Source organism: Brassica rapa, chromosome A07, assembly GCF_000309985.2.
Source record: "Brassica rapa cultivar Chiifu-401-42 chromosome A07, CAAS_Brap_v3.01, whole genome shotgun sequence".
Classification (NCBI taxonomy): Eukaryota; Viridiplantae; Streptophyta; class Magnoliopsida; order Brassicales; family Brassicaceae; genus Brassica; species Brassica rapa.
In genome coordinates this window covers 5,855,395-5,872,466 of record NC_024801.2, presented here as the reverse complement: position 1 = coordinate 5,872,466, position 17,072 = coordinate 5,855,395, and the positions used below count along the sequence as shown (strand labels likewise).

Here is a 17,072-nt window from a genome sequence, read left to right as displayed (position 1 = left end):
AGAGAAGAAGAAATTCTATGGGGCAAGGGAAAAAGCTTATGTTCTGGAATTGCCGTGGCTTTTGGGGAAGGAGAGAAATGAAGTGATTTGATATGTTTTGATTTAGATGGTTAAGATTATGTTAATTTAGTTTGATTGGTTTTATGTTTGGTTAGATTTCGGGATTTTTGGTTTACAATTGGTAAATCAAGATTTTGAATTGGGTTTGACAAAACCAAGATTTATTGGGAAATAAAACTACAACTTTGTTTCTGGGGATAAATAGAACGACATCATAGTTTGGGAGACATTTGATGCTATATGATAGTTTTCATGGAGAAATATCTCGTCTACCCAAATAATTTTAATGAAAAATTTATGTGATTTTTTTCAGTTTTTTATAAAACTTTAATTAAATATCATCTCTATTAAAAAGTACGTTTAGAAATAAATCTTTTATTCATGTGTATATTGCTAAAGTTGCCCCTCATTTTAAGACTAAGCCACAGGTTGTCACTAATGGTTATATAGTCATTTACTCTCAAGTAATGAAAATCAGATTAATTGCATAATTATCAAGAAAAAATTAATGCTCGTGAGAAATATTACACTTACATCCTTAGCTATGCTTTAAAAATGATGGTGTGATGGTCTTGAGAGTAAATGAATATTGTATATACAAGTATTTTTACGTGCTATCATTTTTGAATTTTTAACAAATTACAAAATTATGAAATATCAAATATATTGAATAATTCAATAGTCAGTAACTATTCGGTATATAACTAAATTAGCGCGGATATATTATATGGACTTCTCAAGGGTCCAAGGTTCAAATCAATGTAGTATTTTAGATATCAATCCATTTCTAAGTGTTTCAATTCAATGAGAATACATGTTCATACTTAAGCTAAGTGTATTCAATGTAATGAAATGATATGATTAAGCTAACATGACTCTAACACAATTTACTAGCAACTTTTAAGCAAATAGATAAAGAAGGAGTCATGGGTATAGGAATTGATTTCAGATGACTAAGATTTAATCTAAAATGGCAAAGTTTCAATCAACACATTTTTCTAAGTCTAGATAACAATTCTAAGCAAGTTCTTTGTCAAGACAAAAGCTCATTTACTCTCATTGATCAAACATCAAATTCCTTTGATTTGTGTCAATCAATCAATCATTAAGATTAGGGTAAGCTAAGAGCACGTTGAGTTATCTCAGACATTTCATCGAACACTTTCCGGGCAATGAAATGTCTAGATTTCTAATCTAAAATGGCCAACTCTAGATTAACTTTAAGATCACTCAATCAAGCAAGGAAACATATTAATCTATTTTAAACATTCTAGATCATCACTTGATCATCCTAATCATCCTAACCCATGAATCCAAAAATGACTACTCTCACTCATTATCATGGTAGACACTAAATCATTAGTTGATCTAAGTTAAAACATGATTAATGATCAAAGCAATCAAGCAATCTCAAAAGATAATGATCAAGATTAGATCTTTCACCTAAAAGTGGCTTTTTGATTAGATAGAAAACAAGATATCCCTCATTTTAAGTCTAAAATATATATATAGAAATTCTAAAAACGAGTGGGCCAATTAAAAAATCTCAAAAGGCCCATAAAATAAATAAAACTCAACCAATCAAAGTGTGGGAGCGGCTTCATCATCCCGCTCCGAACACCCGCTCCATTGATCGTGTGAGGCACAGCGACCACTTCAGCCCGCTGCCCGTGACCAGTGCAAGCTCGACGTGTTGCAAACTTTCAATATCAATTAAGAGAGAGATATTTAAAATTGGGAGCTTAGAACCAAAAGACACACTTTCTAACCTTCAATGTGACATCCTAAGAGAAACATAGCAAATAGCATGAGCCACTTTCTTATTGCACTATAGCTTCTCAAGGCCTATCAAGACTCATTTATCTCTACACAAATTACATTGTCATTCAACCAACAAGTTACTTAGCCAACTCTCACATTTATTCACACACACACACAAGGTGAATTCTTGCAAATTGATCTCAATCATTTGGCTTGGTGAGAGAAGATGGTCTAATGTGAAGAAAAATGGGTTTCAATTGCATTATTTATAGTGACTCACACTCATGAATAGGAGCAAGATCATTATGCAAAATTTATCTAAGAAAATGAGCAATTCATGCACACAATGCTTGTTCTCATCATTCTACCCCTTTCCTAAGTAGCTTTAAGTTCTACCTTTCTTTTCCTTCATTCACAAACCCAAAATACTCTCACTTTCATCTCTCACCCAATGAACACTCTTTTCTCTCATTTGATTTAAACCAACTAGGGATCTTTTTTTTTTTTTTTGACTTTAGATCTTTTTGGCTCAGCTCTTTTGTTTTTCTTTGGAAAGGGGTTCTATTTATACTCTAGAGCTTCTCTTTTCTAACTTTTTTTGTTCCTGTGGATTTCTTTACTTTAAGAACTCTTTTTGGTTCATTTTTCTCACTCAATCTCTCTCATTTCCAAGATCAAAATAATTTAAACTCACAAACCCAACAACCATCCTAGAGGCTAGCCTAAATGAGGTCCTAATGTTAGCCAAAGGCGAGAACAACCCATTGTCGCTCTTAATACTCTCAAGGTTTTGCACATGACATGCTATTAGTAAAAGGCCTCACTCAAGCAAATTAATGTTGGCTTCAAAGAATGGTTAGGGTTAGTGGGTATGAGAGTGCCATTTGGGTTAACAAAGAGAAAAAGATAACCCAAATGTGTATAATATCCATGATCAAGTATGCAAATGCCCATATGCAAGAGAGATAAAGTTCATTAAGCCTTAGTTCATTTGTAGTTGGTTTCAAGAACAATGCCAATCGTCAAGCAAGCAACAAGTTTCAACAAGACTTTTCAAGGCTCGAAGCTTACTAGCTTTTTCAAGAGATGGTTAAGCTACTTGATATGCTTAGTTAGGATGTCAAATTGAGTTCTAGACATGAGTTCTTTACAAGGTTTCTCCCTATGCATAAGTGAAATCTAAATGCCTCTAGACTCAATCCTAAAGATGTAAATGATGCAACTAAATGCTTCTTTTTGTGATTTTCGAAAATTTTCAATTTTTGTGGGTTTTCTATGCAAATAAATATGCACAATGGAATGCATGGGACTCAATGAAAAGTAGACAAAACAAAACACAATGTGAAATAGTAGACTCTCCCCCAAACTTACTTCACACAGTCCCTTGTGTGAGAGTAAGCTCAAAGAAGAGATCTAAGGGAAAGACATAAACATGATAACTAAGTATTGACAAAGGTAGAATGCACTTACTTGAAGTTGGCTTTGATGAGAGAAGGGAAATGAGGAGGGAGGGCTTGTTGTCACCTTGGAATTTTCAACATGACCTTTGGGAATTTTTGAGAATTCCCCCAAACTTGGCCCTAAGCTTATTTAAACACACTAAAGCAAGAAAAAAGATATATATAAATATATACAAAGTATACCATGGGATTTCCTCCCAAGTGAGCTTGTTTTAAGTCTCTAGCTTGACTTTCCTTCCAATTGGCTAGTGAAGAGGAGGATCTTTCCCACCTTCGAAGGTGATGGTGAGGACTTGAGAGAGGAGCTCTTGGAGCTTGATTGGATCATCTTGGATCTGAGGAGCGATGATGGCCTTTGCACTTGACAATGGTGTAGACTTTCCTTTGCATTTTATATTGTACTCAATAGCTCCATCCTTAAACTTCATTGGGTGAAGAGTGAGAGTGTGTGGCAGCATATCAAGAGGTGAAGGGTGAGGTTTTTTCATCATCTTCTTCTTGTCATGAGCAACCTTTGTGGCTCTACTCACCTTCTCCTTTGTAGCACTTTCCAAGTGATCATCACACATCTCTTTAGATGACTCTCCATCAAGACCTTCTTTTCCACTAACAACCATTTCATCCTTGATCTTTTCAATGGAAGGTTCCCCACAAGTGATGGTTCCACAATACTCAACATTCATCATTGCAGACTTGATTGGATAGGAGACAGCTTTGTTCACATTGAGGAGTGTGACCTTCTCGTTGGCAAAATCAATGCAAGCTCCTACTGTTGTGAGAAATGGTGTGCCAAGGATCAATGGGACTCTCTTCTCAATTGTCATCTTCAAAACAGTGAGATCAACAGGGATTGTGCAGTTTCCAATCTTCATAGGGTAGTCCTTGATTAAGCCTAATGGAGTTGTTGAAGAAGAGTCTTCAAACATGAGTGAAGATGTGTTTGACTCCATATTCTCAATCCCAAGACTCTTTACCATCTCTATTGAGATCATATTCACACTTGCACCAGAATCAACAAGAGCATCATCAAGTGTGAACTTACCAAGGGAGTAAGACAAGGTGAATTTTCCTTGGGTTTCTAGTTTTGGAATAGATTTTGGTGTGACTGGTGGATCAAGCTGCAAAGTAGAGATGTCAAGAAGCTCTGCTACTTCTTCTTTGTGAGATAGAATGTCCTTGATGAGCATCATTTGTACATGAGCATCACACATATGTGAGATCTCTGGAAGCTTGACTCCTACAACACTCATATTCTATATGAATTTGGAGATCACCCTCTTTTGAGCTTTGGTGAGGACCCTTTGTTAAAATGAGAGCTTATCATAAGGTGATTGCTCAACCTCAGTGGTTCCTTCCAACTTAACTTCCTTTGGCCTCTGCAAAACTTCTCTTTCAACTTGTTTCTCAGCCTTGTGCTCATCTCTCTTCTAAATCTCTGCTACAACCTTCAGTTCAGCTTGTGCCTTAACCCTCTCCATAGCCTTGTGTTCAGTCTTGTCCACAATCTGTGATGCAGTCGGGGAAACAAATCCTGTTCCATATAAGAAGCTTTAAATCTGATCCACCTCTTTCTCATGATCACTCAACTCAATCTCAGAAGAAGTAGTAGAGAGGATAACATTGCAATACTCTTTGGGATTCTGCTCTGATTTGTCTGGTAGAGATCCCATTGGACGCTTGGAGGTTGAAGTCATAGAGGCAAACTGATTCTCCAAAGCCTTGAAGTGAGAGGCAAGGTTTGAAAATTTGTTGTTGAGATCATTGTAGTTTCCATCAACTTTGGTGTGAAGGTTCTTCAACTCATATCCAATGTGCTTCTCACTTTTAGTTTGAGACTCCAAGATCTGTTTCAGCATTACATCAGTGCTACTTTCTTGTGGAGCAGAAGTAGAAGATTCGGCTTGGCCTTGTGTAGACTGATTTCCTTTGGAGGAAAAACCTTGAGAGTAGTTTTTGCTAGTTTGGTAACTTCCTTGTTGGTTATTGTAGAAGGGCTTTTGCTGGTAGTTGTTTTGGTATTGAAAGTGAGGCTCCTTCTTGTACCATGTCCCATTAGCATTAACGAAACATAGCTCTTCTTGACCTTCTATACCATCAACTTCATTAACCACAACTATCTCCTCTTGTTTATGTTCACCAACAAAGTGTACTTTCTCTTGTTTGGTTCTGTCTGAAAGAAGCAAATCCATCTTATCTTGTAGAGGTTTCAACTCTCTCCTTGTGTTTTGATTATCTCCTCCACTGTTTCTATTGCTCCTGTCATGGTCATCACTGTAGAGTGACTCACTCTGAGCCATATTCTCTACAAGCTCCTCAGCATCTACTTTATTCATCCCCAAAAAGAAACCATTGCTAGCAGTATCCAGCTGGCTTCTGAACTTAGGTAAAACTCCTCTATAGAAGGTACTGATCAGATTTTCCTTGGTGAAATCATGATGTGGGCATTGAGACCAGTAGTTTCTGAACCTTTCCCATGCTTCACTAAAACCTTCAAAATTCCTCTGTTGAAATCGAGAGATCTCATTCCTAAGCTTCGCAGTCATTGAGTTAGAGAATAACTTGTTGATGAAGGCTTTCTTGCATTCATTTCAAGTGGTGATAGAGTCACTTGGAAGGTTCTTTTCCCATGTGTGAGCTTTGTCTCTCAAAGAGAATGGAAACAATCTCAGCTTGAAGGCATCTTCAGAGACGCCATTTATTTTTGACAAGCCACAGTACTTGTCAAATTGATCAAGGTGATCAAGTGGATCCCCCAAAGGAAGACCATGATACTTGTTGTTCTCTATCATGTTGATCAAGCTGGATTTGATCTTAAAGTTGTTGTTCTCCACAGCTGGTGTCTAATGCCCATCCTATTCCCATGGATATGAGGCTGATCATAGGTGCCAATAACTCTAGCTTGGCGCTGATTCCCCTCCATCTCAAGCTCAACTCTGTCCAAATGAACTTTCCTTTCTTTTTCTCTTCTCTTCTTTGCAATCTCCCTTTCAAAAGCTCCAATGTCTTCAACTCCTCAAGTTCTTGCACCTGACATTCAAAAGAGTTAGGAGAGATAATCAGTAACTAGGTACAAGAAAATAAGACTTAGTCTCAAGCAATGACCAAATCTAAATGTCAAAATCAACTTAGAATTGGCAACGGCGTCAAATTTGATATGAACTTTTCAATCCAAAGTTCAAATCAATGTAGTATTTTAGATGTCAATCCATTTCTAAGTGTTTCAATTCAATGAGAATACATGTTCATACTTAAGCTAAGTGCATTCAATGTAATGAAATGATTTGATTAAGCTAACAAGACTCTAACACAATTTACTAGCAACTTCCAAGCAAATGGATAAATAAGGAGTCATGGGTATAGGAATTTGATTTCAGATGACTAAGATTTAATCTAAAATTGCAAAGTTTCAATCAACTCATTTCTCTAAGTCTAGATAACAATTCTAAGCAAGTTCTTTGTCAAGACAAAAACTCATTTACTCTCATTGATCAAACATCAAATTCCTTTGGTTTGTGTCAATCAAGCAATCATTAAGATTAGGGTAAGCTAAGAGCATGTTGAGTTGTCTCACACATTTAATCGAACTATTTCCGGGCAATGAAATATCTAGATTTCTAATCTAAAATGGCCAACTCTAGATTAACTTTAAGATCACTCAATCAAGCAAGAAAACATATTAATCTATTTTAAACATTCTAGATCATCACTTAATCATCCTAATCATCCTAATCCATAAATCCAAAGATGACTACTCTCACTCATTATCATGGTAGACACTAAATCATTAGTTGACCTAAGTCTAAACGTGATTAATGATCAAAGCAATCAAGCAATCACAAAAGATAATGATCAAGATTAGATCTTTAACCTAAAAGTAGCTTTTTGATTAGATAGAAAACAAGATATCTCATTTTTAAGTTTAAGGGTATAAATGGTGACCAAAGAACGAAGAGGAATAATGCATTCCTTAACATTCCTGAATTTTTTTACCATTTACAAGGAATAATTTTTCCTTTCCTTTCCATTCATTCTCATTCCTTTTGTTGCAGGGAAATATAAAATAAATTTATTCCTCACTAAATATGATAAGGAATCATTATTCTTCATCATTCCTATAATTTTGTTTCTTTCCGTTCTTTTCATATCCATTCCTAATGTTCTTGTCATGGTTACCTGTTAGACCCTAAAATATATATATAAGACTTCTAAAAACGACTGGGCCAATTAACAAATCTCAAAAGGCCCATAAAATAAATAAAACTTGACCAATCAACGTATGGGAGCGGCTTCGTCGTCCCGTTCCGAACACCCGCTCCATGGATCGTGTGAGGCACAACGACAAATTCCGTAACACCCCAAAACCTAAGTCCAAAAAGTTTTTGTGGAAAGGCCCGCTCTGTGGCCCATTTTGTTTAAAACCCTAGGGTTTCCTTGCCCTCTCCTATAAATACAAAGCCTCCACCCCTTAGTCTCCCATCAGAATGTTTAGAAGCGAAGCCCTGCAGAGAATTCCCGGAGACCGGAAGCCCTAGCCGTCGACTTCTTCTCTCTCTCCCTGCGCTGCTTCTCTCTCCTCTCTCTCTCGGCCGTCTCTCTCTCTCTCCTCGCCGTGAGCAGCCGTGAGTGGTGGGGTGGTCGTGTGGTTTCCTTGATCTCAACCCTCATCTCTCTTGTCTCTTATCCAGATCCAGATTCAGATCTAGGCTAAGGTGAGGTGTTCTATCCAGATCTTGTTCATGTACTTCTATATTGTTGAATGAGGAATTAGGATTGTTTAGATCCTGATTGATGTTAGGTTGATAGATCACACTGCATAAGAACGCTCATACTGATTAAGGACAGTAAATGGACTGCTTGTGTTGATTGAATGATGAATGATTGATTGGTCGATGATTTATGCTTGATTGTGGTTGAAAGCTAGGATGCTTAGAAGGAATTAAAAGTATGATAATAGTAAATGTTAACCGGTCTGATTAGATGAATGGTAGGATATCTGTGATTGGTTGTTTACTGAATTGAGTGTGACACCGAGAACGGGTGGCGTCTAAAAAGGAACGTATGAACGAGTCTAAAGAAAAAGGAAAAGATAGGAAAAGGAAATGATAAGAAAAGGAAAGATTGATTGAATGAATAGTAAAGTACCAGGGGAGGGTGGAAAGAAAGAAAACGCAGCGGCCATAGCGTTCAAAAGCGGCGGAGATGCGAGGCCATAGCATCCGATAAAAATGGCAGGGTAAGAATAGAGCGTCGGTAAGATTGAGTCACGCCGAGTCTTGGCGGAAAGGGGTCGTAATACACTGCAAAGGCGGTCCGCACCCGAGGAACTGGGTGACGGGCCTACCAGGGCAGGTGACTTCACAGGAAGCAGCATGAAAAGGGGAGGAATGGTCCGCTTGAGCTGTGTAGGTCCTAAAGTTCTAGGATGATTGGAGTCTTAAATAATAAACCGAATTATGTGAATTGAGTGATGACTGAGTTCATCACATTGCTTGTTTTCGTGAAATAAAACTTTAGTAACTAGCTATTAAGATGCGTCGAACTGGGTGTAGTGACTAGACGGTTCTCGTTTCGCATTGAGCCGTATAGAGGCTCATGGGGAACACTGGTCTAGAATCGCTTCATTGAGTATTCATACTCACCCCTCTTTTCACTTCCCCTTTTGCAGAACTATAAGAGGAAATATCGATGGTAAGGACGAAAATGCACCTGAAACTCATGGGACCAGTAACGGGACACACAGAGATGTCGGGAAAGTAGACATGTGTGTCCTCAACCCCGCACCCATGAACCCCAGTCAGAAATGGGGAAGGGGCGGGCGTTACAATTGGTATCAAAGCCAGGTTAAAATCCCTTAATACTAACTCAAAGGATCAACATTTCCGCTATTGCTCATTTCTCTTATGGTTCTGATAGACCATCGTAGTTAATGTTGAAGGAGAATACGAACAGTTCAGAGTCTCCGGCCAAGATCAGGTCAACAAAAAGTCCTCGTACCACGGTGTGGTGGAGTTTCAGAGGTTCAGAAAATGATAACAAGGAGTTATAAGACAAATATACAAAAGGATCAGTCGCCTCGCACAACAAGCTTGGTGAGAAAGAAAAATCGGACATACGAGCTTGAGGTGAAACGTTTTGTCGGCGACACCACCCCATGCCGGGCCGGGAAGGCCGGGGGAGGAGAGTTACAACTTCAGCCCGCTGCCCGTGACCGCTGCAAGCTCGACGTGTTGCGAGCTATGTCTCGTGTCCGCTTCCATGCCGCGCGGTATCACAAACCCGCAACCAGTGGTCGCGTCCGAGCCCACTAAGTTCCCGAGCGGTGACTGAAACCCGCAACTCCAGACCGCTGCATACTCGTCTTCATAGTCGTGGTTTGATCAGTACCGGCTTCGTCTCTGCGAGCTCATCTTCAGCCTCACGTCGTGGACACGCGCTGACTCCAAGCCATGGTTGTTCTCGTGCCCAGCTCCTCCGTAGCGTCCCATAGATCCACTCGTCGTCGTCGCTTCAAGCCTCTTCACCGCGACCAAACCTCCATGGCGTCAATTTCTCCATCTCCACGTCGTGGACGCGCGCTTGCTCCGCCACGGGATCTCTCGTCCAAGTCAGCTCAGATCCCCGTTGTGCTCTGCTCCGGTTAGGCTCGTCGTCGGAATCAATCTCGGGGTCGGGATCAAGCTTCGCAGTCGGCTCCGGATCGGCCAAGAGAAAGCTCGTGCTCTCAAATGGTGGATTCTTCATTATTTGCAAGTCTGGTCCCCAGAGTTCTGCATCTCTGCAATTAGACCCCAAAGTTTCATAAATAGAGAAACGTCCACCCGAATCAGCCCCAAAGCTTCCAATTGTGCCGCCCAGGCCCTTAATATTTGCAGAATGGTCCCTGAACTTTTGATAACTCCGTTTCTGACCCCATACTTTGTAAATTGCAGCATAACCTCATGATCCTGTCCAAAACTTCTCAAAAGTCCATTTTAGCCCGGTAAAATGCAAATGAATACACAAATGCAATATATACATCTAAATGCATCCTAAAATTACTTGTATAAACTAAAATGAGATAGTAAAAACTTATAAAAATATGAGATATCAATATAGAAATAAAAAAATAATCGTTATTGACAATATGTTTTGGTAAATAAATCCAAATAATCACTTTTACCTATTTTATATGATAAATAATTAAATTTAAATAATATTAACATAGATATATAATATTTTTTATTATGACTTAAATGAAGCTTCTTACTCATATGGTTTTATGATCATTTGTATATTTTTATAACAGAAAAAATTAAATCATTGATACCAAAATTTTCAGTATATAATTTTTAATATTTTCGTAATTTATCAAAAAAATTTAAAAAGTCAATGCAAATTCTGAAATTAAATTATTAAATTCTCAATACTTTATTAATACAAATTTGGAAACTTAAATATTAATGTATTTTGATATTGTATATAGTTAATTTAAACAATATTAAAACATATATATTATTTTTAATCTCAATAAATATTAAGGAGACTTTCTACTTATATGGTTTTATGATAATTGGAATTTTGTTATAAAAATATTAAAACCATTGATCCCAATTTTTTATTCTGGGATTTTTAATAGTTTTATTAATTTATAACAGTTTTTAAAATGGGCAAATCTCCAAAATAGCACATTTCTAAGTTTATATCACAAAAATAGCACTCAAACACTAAAATGACCAAAATAGCATTTTATCTTTTGAAAAATTTAAATTTTTTTACTTTTCAAAATTTGAAATCTTATCCCAAAACATCACTTCTCAACTCTAAACCCTAAAACCTAAACTCTAAACCCTAAACTCTAAACCCTAAACCCCACCCCTTGAGTGCTATTTCTGTGACTTTTGGCCTTGAGTGCTAGTTTGGGAACAAAAACTTGATTTAATGCTATTTTGGTCTTTTTCTCTTTTAAAAATTTAAAATATAACATATACAAGAAAATCTAAATTTTTATTTTATGGTTGACGTGATTGTTTAATTTAATTTAATAATAGAAAGTTAAACAAATTGATACAAGATACATAAATCATTATTAAATATTTATTATCTAGAACTACTAATTATCATATATATTTTTTAGTTATATTCGGTAATTTCATAGCTATTATATAATGAAAGAAAGAAAATTGTTTTATATACTAATATTTAATTATATAATTCGTTTTAAGAAAAGTATAATATATATTTACGTGGACAAACCTTTTTTTTAATATTCTAAAATCATTATAGTCATGTCAGATGACATAGTTAAAAGATTGTAATTCTCCTTAACTAATATATAAGATTTGTGGTGTTTTTGGTCTCTATATGCATAGAGAAACTAGGACCTTTATTATGAATCACACGAAAGATAAATTGGTAAGGTCCACGAGGTTACACGTATATTAGAAAGGGATATGTCAGATATATACGTTATACCTATTTAAAACGTGTGTTGAGAGTTGGTGGCTGATATGACAGAACAAAATTAGACACCCAAACTTATCCACACACTTTCTAACGAACTCGTCCATGTAAATCAGAGAACATAAATTTGTAGAATTAAAAACATGATAAGAAAAATATCAAAAATACTAGAAAATAGATACAACGCAATTATTTACCCAAAGTTCACTTAAAGTGGCTATGTTTCTAAAGCATGGCAAGATGCAATCTACTATAACCTTAAGAACATAGATTCCATGTGTAAGAGACCATATGTCTTTTAATCAATACGGCCAAGATGAGACTGTACTTTAAACTCTAAAACGAGGTCAGTGGAGGACATATCAGATGATATATGGTGAGCTGTGGACTGGATGGTTAGTTTGCTAAGCAGATGTCGAATACATGAAAGTACTTTTTCCGTTTGATATTATCTGTTGTGGCTTGCAACATTATAGATGTGACATTAGTGGTTTTAAAGAGTAAGTGAGTTCCTGCGTTTGCAGATCTCTTCCATAGGTTTAGACTATTTTGCGTGAGGGTACGTAAATGATAAGCCTGAGCGAGTTGATTATCATGTTTTTTGTGGGTTTAAACCATTAAACAATTCTGATTTAGAGTCTATATAATATGTTTCGAGTTTGTTTTACAATCTCCGCAGGTTAAGATGCATTTTAGAACACTTTGGAGATTTGGAGCTTTGAGAGATGTGACATTAAAACTACAAGTCAGAGTCGATTATTGAAGATGGTGTCGACCAACACACCCTTTGTGTTGGTCGACACCCGTTGGGATCAAGCAACCGACACAAATTTAATGATGTTTAAGAAATGGTATCTTGGCTCATAGGTTTTTCTTATTTGCAAAGAAGTCTCTGAACGTGTTTTAGATCTATATTATATATGTTTTTAAGGCATTATTTAAGCTATGCTTAATTTACTTATAGAGGGTTTTGAGAGAAATATCAACACTCATTCATAGATTAATTTGGAACTCCATTATTTCTAATTATCTTAATGCAATTTCTTCATACTTTGATTATGCTTCCTTTGATTATCTCAGAGTAATCACCATGTTAGATTTAGGGAATTCTAAGGTTTATGATGAATTGCTAAATTGATAGAAGTGCTAGGGTTATCCATTGATTTCGTCATCACAGATTTTCTATAAAGTTGAGTTCTAGAGTAATTAACTAGAATCCTGATTGTAGGATAATTGATTAGATGTGATTTCATGATTGATTACATGAAATTATCTTTGATGAGAAAAATTATTATTTGTAAAGATATTTGTTTAGGATTTAGTGAACTTATGATATTGTTCTTAATGCTTGTCTTAACTTTATGAATCCACAAAGAGATTTAGTATTCTAGGATCTAGACATGGATTTTCTCTGCAGCGAGAGCTAGTTTATTTGATAATTGTGATCTGAGTTCATAACTATTCTTGATTAACCTGTAGCATTCTATTATTTTCAATTCTGACGTACCTGTTTGATTTTCATGGATCTAGTATTTTCTACATTTATTTTACAAAGAAATTCATTGGTTTATTTACTACTTTCGGCTATTGATCTACCTATATACTACATCACACTATGAAATTGCAGAGTAGCTCTGGAGTAAATTTAAGAATATCAACGTGTCGATTCCGATTCAAAAATTAGCACTATTTGTGGGGAATTAGAAAGTAACGGTAAGAAAAGATCAACATGCCTATAAGTAACGTCACCGGCATGGATACAAATCAACAGGTTCTACATACCGCAGTCATAATGGAGATGATGAAGAACATAATGGATCGTATCACTTGTAATGACAAAGCAAAAAAGATAACCAAAAAGTATCTCGCCGAAATAACGTCCACCATCAAACCACCAGCCGCCGATCCTACGACACATAAGAAACATATCTTACGTACCAGAAACCTATGACTCAAGGAACCGATCAAACAAAAGCTCAGAAAATCAAGATCAAGAGTTTGATGCAAAATATCAATTCAAGGTTCATAGAGTCACTAGTTCTTCTCATGAGATCAAACATGTTCTTGTTGCAACCCTAAAAACCCCTTTTACTAGGAAATCATGACGTCAAGTTTCGCCAGACAGACAAGCTATGTTTGCATCCAACATTGCCATGAGGCGAGCATAATTCACCGAAGAAGAGATATACACTGGATATTGTCAATTTTTCACAGAAAGTCTCAACGGACCTGCCTTAACCTAGTTCTCTAGACTGGTCGGAGATTATATCAGCAACTTCCCTGATCTTTCAACCAGTTCCTTAAAGCATTACATAATGTTTACTCGTCAAGGAGCATCTGCATCCGATCTATAGAAGATGTCTCAAGGTTCCGTAGAAGGATTCGTGGAGTTCATGGAAAATTCAAGGCAGTAGTCTCCATAGTGCACTTTCCAAACTACACAACAGTGAAAGCTCAGCACAAGGCACTCTAGATCAATTCAGATTTCAAGATGACATGTATGTAAACAAGACCATATGCCTGCAAGACACCCTCCATCGCGCTAATAGCTTTATAATGATGGAAGAAGTTAAGCAGAATAACCTGCGCAAGCAATCAGAAATGAAACAAGTAGCCACAAAATCGGTGAACACCTACTAAGAACCCATACAACATTCTAACAACAAGTTGGATAAAAATAAAAACATCATCTCTTTTCTCATCGAGAATGCGGGTTTTGACTCGGCTGCTATAGCACCGGTGAGCCCATGGAATGTTTGGAAGAATGAGATAGATGGGTTACCTCCTCAAGCATTCAGAATTCCTCATGGTACAACTTCCTAAGGATCATATCCTCAGGCCTTTGATGGAACCAAGTTCTATTATTATCATAGATCATAAGGACACATCACTAAGGAATGCAAACAATTCAAGGAAGCCTTAAAGGCAGCGTTCACCAATGAATATGTAAATCCAAAAACACTGAAAGCTCGACCTACAAAGAACAATAGGATTTGGACCAAAAGCAAGAGAAGAGAAATCAAAAGTCTTAGGACATGACACAAGAAGAGCTCCATGTAGAACACAAGCAAGTTACACGTCGCCATCAAGATGTCTAGATCTCCGAAGAAGAGAGACCATATATTAATCGACGTATCAACACCATCATATGACTTTCTTCGTCATCCAAAGATGGCTCACAGATCCGAGATTTACATGATAAGCTTGATATACCTTGGATTTGATCCATTTTTATCCATGGTATATATATCTATGTTTTCTCCTCTTCTACGTATGTTTTTAGGTTCAGGTGCATTTCGGAGTAAAGCTATGACTTTGGAGCATTTTGGAGCTTAAAAGACATTTCACCCAAGCTGACCACTTAGAGGTCGACGAGAGGAAGAATAATCGATCGATGCGCATCAGGGCTGACGATCGATATCAGGAAATGCCTCGACAGATGAAGATTAATATCGATCGATGTACACAAGTACCGTCGATCGATGTCGAGATACCAGACGTGACATTTTGGATTCAGCAGACTTAAAAACCAAGGCTAAGCCAAATTACCAAAATGCCCTGACGAGTTTTTAACCTAGTAGAATATATACTGCCTAGTGTTTTTGACGGCAAAGAGAAGAAAGCTTTTTCTAGACCTAGTTTTGTTACAAGTTTCATTTTGGGAGAGAAGATCACTTGTGATTGGAACTCCTTGTTGCTATTTCTTTTCATCTATTCTATGAGTTTCTATTTATCTATTGAGATGAATTGCTTTGCTATGTCTGAGTAGTTCAACTGTTAGATCCAGGGTTCAGATAGGTTTGTGGGATTAGCCTCAAACTATAGATCTGCCTTGTTGTGATATTCATGATAGATTTGTATTCATTGCTTGTTTTAGCCTTGCTAACTAGAACTTGATCATAGGATTGCACATTCAAGCATCCTTGTTATCCCATCCTGACATCTATCTATCATATTAGGATTGCTAGAGAGGGCTAACCGCCAATTTAGAATCTTAGTAGGCCATTTCATACTCGCGCATAGGCCTGGCTAGAACCCGTCGATCGATGTCTTCAACTGACAATCGATCGATGTTGGCAAAGGTGTATCGGTCGACGTCTTAATAGACTATCGATCGACACTCTCTCGTGTCTGCATACTAACCGGTGAGACACAAGATCTAGTCTGTTAACCAGTGGTACATGCGACAGCTGATTACTGAGTTAAGCGAATGAGCTCTAATATATCATGCATGCAACAGTTAGGCATCTATATGTATTATAGTCTCCAACACCTGAATAGTGGCCCTGCATCTAATATCATTTCCAACCAAGTTACATTTATATTTACTCGCTTGTTACTATTGCTATTCCATTTAAACACTTACAACCTTTAGAATTAATAAACACTAGATTTAATTGTTTCCTAGCTCCTTGTGGATTCAATCCCTAAGTACTACATCTGAACCTCTTTTGATGAGAGTAACACTCCTTAGGGTAATTTGAGTGGTATCAAATTTGGCGCTGTTGCCGGGGAGCTTTGATCGCCATTAGATTTAGTTTTATTAATTCTTTTTCTTTTCTTTACCCCCTTTCTAATTATCTTTTTCTTGTCTTTTCAGATGCATGCCCAGCGGTACCAGAAACAACAAGGAGAAAGACTTGCTGTTCTCAGTCGATCCTGCTCATTTGGAACGCACCATCCGTAGAGGTCAACGTTCCACATCGCTCGACGCAACCACTTCGTCGTCGATCGATACGCACAACCAACCGTCGACCAACACCAGACCATCATCGTCGATCGATCCCAATCGTTCGACAACGATTGATACTACACCGCGTACGTCGATCGATACTGTGTCGTCAAAAATGGTAAACATTATTATTCTAACTCAGGACGAAAACGAAAACCTATATGACCAGGCCGGTCATCTGCGTAATGCAACAGGTCAGAAAATAGATGCTCAGGGAAATGTAATCCCTGATGTTGATGCTACAGGAGCTGCTCAACCTGTAGATGAGGACGCTCGATCGAAACCACTGGCCGACAACAATCGCCCAGATGAGTACTATTCCAACATATCAGCTATTCGACTTCCGGAGATCCAGAAGCAGAATTTCGAGCTGAAGCCTCAATACTACACTCTCGTGTCGTAGATACCCTACTCTGGGTTACCGCACGAGCATCCTATGGACCATTTGGAACGGTTCGAGGATCTAATCGCTGCTATTCGGATGTAAGGAGTCCCCGAAGATTACCTGCTGTGCAAACTCTTCAGATACACACTGAATGGAGAAGTGATGCACTGGCTTAGGCAGCAACCCACAGGATCTTTAACATCCTGGAGCGACATCAAGAATGCTTTCTTACGAA

The 17,072-nt window shown here is 37.4% G+C and overlaps 2 protein-coding genes and 1 non-coding gene across 3 annotated transcripts in view; 2 read left to right on the top strand and 1 right to left on the bottom strand.

Annotated features, from left to right (window-relative positions):
* Positions 1–17,072, top strand: part of LOC117126544 — a 391,277-nt gene that overhangs the window by 139,052 nt on the left and 235,153 nt on the right. The window lies entirely within an intron of this gene.
* Positions 4,832–5,824, bottom strand: LOC117126801. Its single transcript, XM_033275914.1, has one exon. The coding sequence runs from the start codon at positions 5,822–5,824 to the stop codon at positions 4,832–4,834; it is 993 nt and encodes a 330-aa protein (XP_033131805.1).
* On the top strand, positions 5,709–5,815 carry LOC117127070. Its single transcript, XR_004449828.1, has one exon. It is a non-coding gene; the product is annotated as a small nucleolar RNA R71 (small nucleolar RNA).

Coding starts and splice junctions, on each gene's coding strand:
- LOC117126801 (XM_033275914.1), bottom strand. CDS start 5,824: ATGACTGCGAAGCTTAGGAATGAGATCTCTCGATTTCAACAGAGGAAT.